Source organism: Capra hircus, unplaced genomic scaffold (assembly GCF_001704415.2).
Source record: "Capra hircus breed San Clemente unplaced genomic scaffold, ASM170441v1, whole genome shotgun sequence".
In the NCBI taxonomy this organism is placed as follows: domain Eukaryota; kingdom Metazoa; phylum Chordata; class Mammalia; order Artiodactyla; family Bovidae; genus Capra; species Capra hircus.
The window spans coordinates 376-5,680 of NW_017204380.1; the positions used below are offsets into that span (position 1 = coordinate 376).

The 5,305-nt window shown below is 70.8% G+C and overlaps 1 protein-coding gene across 1 annotated transcript; it reads left to right on the plus strand.

Moving 5' to 3' along the window:
• Positions 1 to 2,619: 2,619 nt before the first annotated feature.
• On the plus strand, positions 2,620 to 4,966 carry LOC108635103 (phosphofurin acidic cluster sorting protein 2-like). The gene is made up of 6 exons (XM_018045389.1): positions 2,620 to 2,729; positions 3,573 to 3,705; positions 3,914 to 4,019; positions 4,157 to 4,263; positions 4,384 to 4,536; positions 4,825 to 4,966. The coding sequence occupies exons 3-6, from the start codon at positions 3,963 to 3,965 to the stop codon at positions 4,937 to 4,939; spliced, it is 432 nt and encodes a 143-aa protein (XP_017900878.1). The 5' UTR covers positions 2,620 to 2,729; positions 3,573 to 3,705; positions 3,914 to 3,962; the 3' UTR covers positions 4,940 to 4,966.
• The last annotated feature ends 339 nt before the right edge of the window (positions 4,967 to 5,305 follow it).

A 5,305-nucleotide genomic window follows, 5' to 3' on the forward strand; every position in this document is an offset into this window, starting at 1 on the left:
ACAGCGGGACCCCCCCCAACGGCAGACTCCCACCGGCAGACTCCCCCACCGCGGACCCCCCCCACGGCAGACTCCCCCCACGGCGGGACCCCCCCCCCATGGCAGACTCCCCCCACGGCGGGACCTTTTTTACGGCGGGACCCCCCCCACAGCGGGACTCCCCCACTGCGGGACCCCCCCCAACGGCAGACTCCCCCACAGCAGACTCCCCCACGGGACCCCCCCCACGGCAGACTCCCCCCACGGCGGGACCCCCCCACTGCGGACCCCCTCCCACGGCAGACTCCCCCCCGGCGGGACCTTTTTTACGGCGGGACCCCCCCACGGCAGGACTCCCCCACGGCCGGACCCCCCCCACGGCAGACTCCCCCATGGCGGGACCCACCGCAACGGCAGACTCCCCCACGGCGGGACTCCCCCATGGCAGATTGCCCCCCCATGGCGGGACCCCCACCAGGGCAGGATCTCCCCCATGGCAGACTCCCCCCCATGGTAGGACCCCCCCCTATGGCAGAACCCCCCCCCCATGATGGGACCCCCCACGACAGCCGCCCCCGTGGCGCCCCGCCACGGTGGGACCCCCATGGCAGCACCCCCCCCGTGGCGCCCCCCCCCCACGGCGGGCCTCAGTCCTGACCAGTGAGTGGCTGCTCACAGAGCCCAGTCTCCCGGAGGAGCTGCTGCAGGCCCAGGTCAGGGGGTCCCGCTCACCTTCTGCCCATGCCTCCTCCACTTTGAAGGCCAGCACAGTGGCCCCCGACCCCTCTCTGCCTTCAGGGGGCAGGTCTCCGCTTCTGACAGCCGCCGAGGTTACCTCCACACAGCCCAGCTGACCTGCGCTGTCCCCACTGGAAGCTGTGTGCCGCAGGGCGAGCCCCCAGCCAGCCCTGTCCCAGTCCCGGGGCACAGGTGTGGCTTCTCGGGCCTCGTCCCGCTGCCTCGCACTGTGGTTCAGCCTCACGTTTTCACGCCCGTGTGGCCTCATTAGCAGACGTTGCCAGGGTCCTGCCCCTCATTAACCTGACTTTGGCTCCTGCAGTCTGCCCCGGGACCCAGGCCCCCACCCATCAGGCCTCCAGCTGTCAGGTGCAGCCATCCGGGTGCCCGGACGCCCCCAGGGTTGGGGGCTTTGGGGCGCAGGTGTGCTGGGCGGCTCTCAGGCCCGCCAGCGTGCTGCCTGTGCTGTGGTCCCGAGGTGGGGCTCGACCCTGCTGGGCCCGGTTTGGGGTGTGCCGGAGAACAACACACTCTCTGTCCCCGCTTCCAGGCCGTACTTCGAAGGCCTGTCCCACTCCAGCTCACAGACAGAGATCGGAGCATCCACAGCGCCCGCAGCCAGAGGGAGCCTCCCAGCCCGGTGAGTAGCCCCACTGGGGTCCTCGGTGGGGCAGGGGCCACCCTGATCCTCCCGTCTGAGTCACTGGAGGCTCTGACAAGCCCGAGGCTCAGTGCCTCCTGGTTTGCCATGTGGCCCTGAGTAACCTGCCCAGTGACTGTTGTGGGGCGGCCCTGAGCCACGGTCCAGGAACGCTGGCCAGTACTCCCCAGGCTGCCTCCAAACCCAGAGCCCCCTGCCCAAGGGTGAGCCAGCCTGGGCACCATTGCCGACACCTCCTGATTCCCTCCTGTCTCATCCACACAGGCTGATGTGCCCGAGAAGACACGGGTCCTCGGAGGCAAGCAGCCCAGTGACAGCGTGTCCGATTTGGTGGCCACGTAAGCAGGCATGGGCCACCTTCACAGAGCGCACTTACGTGTTGCCTTTTGGGGTCTGACCGTGACCTGGAGGTCCTCTTGCTCCCACCATCTAGAACCTACACACAGAGATACGATGAGCCCCCCCTGGACTCTCCCCACCCCAGGACGGTCAGGATCCCCCTGGACTCACCCCACTCCTGGGAAATGGGTCAGGGCCCCTGGACTCACCCCACTCCCGGGGACAGTCAGGGTCCCCCTAGATTCACCCACCCCCGGGGACAGTCAGTATCCCCCTGGACTCACCCCACTCCTGGGGACGGTCAGGACCCCCCTGGATTCTCCCCACCCCCGGGGCCAGTCAGGGCCCCTGGACTCTCCCCACCCCCAGGGGACAGTCAGGGCCCCTGGATTCACCCTAACCCCAAGGGTAATCAGGGTCCCTGGACTCAGCTCACCCCGGGGACGGTCAGGGTCCTTCAGGACTCACCCCATCTCCAGGGGATGGTCAGGGCCCTGGAGTCACCCTAACTCAAGAGGCCAGTTAGGGTTCCCTTGGACTCACCCCACCCCCAGGGGACGGTCAGGGCCACCCCCGCTTCGCTCTCAGGCACAAACCACCACGGGCTTCCTGCTGCTCTCGTGCAGGTTCTCAAGGAAGGGCAGGGTCGGGTGGTGCGGGCCTCCCTGCTGCAGGCGGGACTGGGAGCCCTGTGGTTGGAGGTGGGGGTCAGCTGGCTTCGCAGGGCAGCATGTGGCCACAGGCACGGAGTCACCAGCCCAGGAGAGGCCGAGCGCCTCACCCAAACCAAGGCCACTTGGGCACGGGAGCACAGCGCCAGGAGGAGACCCTGGGCGTGTGCGTTCCCGACGGTTCCATCCTCTGCCCACAGAGCCGCCCGCCCCCGGGAGCAGCCAGCACCACCCGAGGAAAGCCCCCGAAGTGGAGATCTCTGCCTGGACCTGTTCACTGAGAAGCTGCCGCCCAGCGGCCGGATCACCAAGACGGAATCCCTGGTCATCCCCTCCACCAGGTGGCCAGCCGCCCCAGGGAGGCCGTGGCCCAGGCAGTGCCCCCGCGGGCCGCTGTACAGCATGTGTAGCGCCCCGTGGGGGGGGCCCGTCTGGCTCACCTGGGACCCTCACTCACCCCCATCTGCAGCTGGCTGCCTGCTCCAAGGGCAGGGGAAGGCTTGCCCCCGCCCCCGCCTCCCCTGTCCTGGGCCCTGTGGCGCCATCTGGGCTGGGGCAGGCTTGCACTTGGTGCCCGCGATTCCATGCCGCTTGGTGCCAGGGTGGGCGGGGTGTGCCCGCTGGGCACGGGCCATGCAGACAAGCAGAGCAGCCCTCGCGCAGCGCACCGTCCAGCGCAGGGCCTCTGCGGGGCAGGGGCAGCTGGCCGGGGTCCCACGTGGCAGACGCTCGACGCATTGCTCCCCCGATTTTCGTCCTGCGGTCAGCCTGCACCGCCTCTCTGTACCTGCCTTCTCCGGAAATGAGAAGGGAGGCGATGTGCACACAGCCTTTGGGACCGAACCTCCTGACCCAGGCTGCGCCCAATGGGAGCCACCAGACAGGCGTGTCAGCCACTGGCCTCCGTGAGGCCTTGGCTTTGTGTTTCTGAGATGGGAGTCTTCCAGGAGCAGGGCTCTGGTGCTGGCACTACCTGGGGGGGCACAGGGGCCTGTGTCAGGCCTGGGAGAGGCACCCGGAGCTCCAGGACGGGCACAGCCTGCGCCAGGCACACCTGGCAGGGGAGGGGCTGGGGTCTCCTTCCTCATGGCCTGTGGCCCAGCTGCCCAACCGCCCCAGCGCAGCCGCCTCACTGCAGAGCGCGCGGGCACCCAGGGCAGTGAGTGCCCGCGGCTGCCCCACAGGTCCGAGGGGAAGCAGGCGGGCCGCCGGGGCCGGAGCACATCCCTGAAGGAGCGGCAGCCGGCACGCCCGCAAAACGAGCGGGCCAACAGCCTGGACAACGAGCGCTGCCCTGACACGCGGAGTCAGCTGCAGGTACCTGCGGGCGGGGGCCCAGCGGGAGGAGCCCCTGCCGTGCTGCCGGCCCCGGGGCCTCTGTCCACGTGGGGGCTGTGTGTCCACGCACACCACGGCTTGGGCTCTCCCGCCTGCTTCCAGGTGGCTGCTGGGGGTCCGCTGGGCAGGTGAGGGGCTGGGCACAGCTCGCCCTCAGGGCAGCTGCACATGAGCCCCGTCTCTCCAGATCCCCAGGAAGACTGTGTACGACCAGTTAAACCACATTCTCATCTCTGATGACCAGCCTCCCGGAAAACATCATTCTCGTGAACACCTCGGACTGGCAGGGGCAGGTGGGGAGGGGCCGGGCAGCCCGGGCAGGGCAGGGCGGGGTGGGGTGGGGAGCGGGCAGTGTGTCCTCTCGGGGGCCCTGGCCAGCCCTCCCGCCATGGGCGCGAGCGGGGCGCGGCTGAGGTCCCCTGCCCCCCAGTTCCTCTCGGATGTGCTGCAGCGGCACACGCTCCCAGTGGTCTGCACCTGCTCCGCGGCGGACGTCCAGGCGGCCTTCAGCACCATCGTGTCTCGGATTCAGAGATAGTGAGTCCCGGGCGTGGGGCCGTCTGCTCCGCAGCGTCTCGGGCCGGGGCGAGGGCCGCTGGCGGGGCAGCCGGCCTGGCGGGCCGCCCTCCTGAAGCGCTGCCCCTCGTGCGCCCACAGCTGCAACTGCAATCCGCAGCCACCGACGCCCGTGAAGATCGCGGTGGCGCGCGCAGCACTACCTCAGCGCCGTGCTGCGGCTCTTCGTGGAGCAGCTGTCGCACAAGACCCCCGACTGGCTGGGCTACATGCGCTTCCTCGTCATCCCGCTGGGTGAGGGGGGGGGGGGGGGGGGGAGCGGGGGGGGGGCCCTGCCTCGGGGCTGCCCCCCGGGGCGCGCGGGCTGCCCGGGGCTGGGGTGGGGGGGTGCCGGGCCAACTGGGGCCTCCTGTCAGCAGGGCCCGGCGGAGGCCTGCTTATTCACTAACCTTTAAAGCTCTCAAGACCAAAACCCCCGTTTTTTGGCTCGCCTGGGGCAGAGTCCTCAGGGAGACCCCCGCGCCGGGGCGAGGTGAGGGGCGGCGCAGGCGGGCCGCGCCTGACGCCGCTCTCGGCCCCCAGGCTCCCACCCCGTGGCCCCCGGTACCTGGGCTCCGTGGACTACAGGTACAACACCTTCTTCCAGGACCTGGCCTGGAGGGACCTGTTCAGCAAGCTGGGCGCGGAGCGCCGGTGAGGCCCGGACGCGCGCGCGGCTCTCCAGTCCCCGCCCTTCCAGCCCGCCGCGCAAGCCACGACGCGCCCCCGCGCCCCCAGCCCAACGCCGCGACCCACCCCGCGACCCCCACCCGCCACCCACGCCACGGACCCACCCCCCGCCCCCCGCCCAACGCCACGACCCACCCCACCCAACGCCACGACCCACCCCTGCGCCCCCCGCCACCCGGCCCCGCCAACGCCACGACCCACCCCCGCGCAGCCCCGCCCAACGCCACGACCCACCCCCGCGACCCCGCCCAACGCCACGCGACCCACCCCCACCCAACGCCAACGCCCCCCCCGCCCAACGCCACGACCCACCCCCGCCGCCCCGCCCACCGCG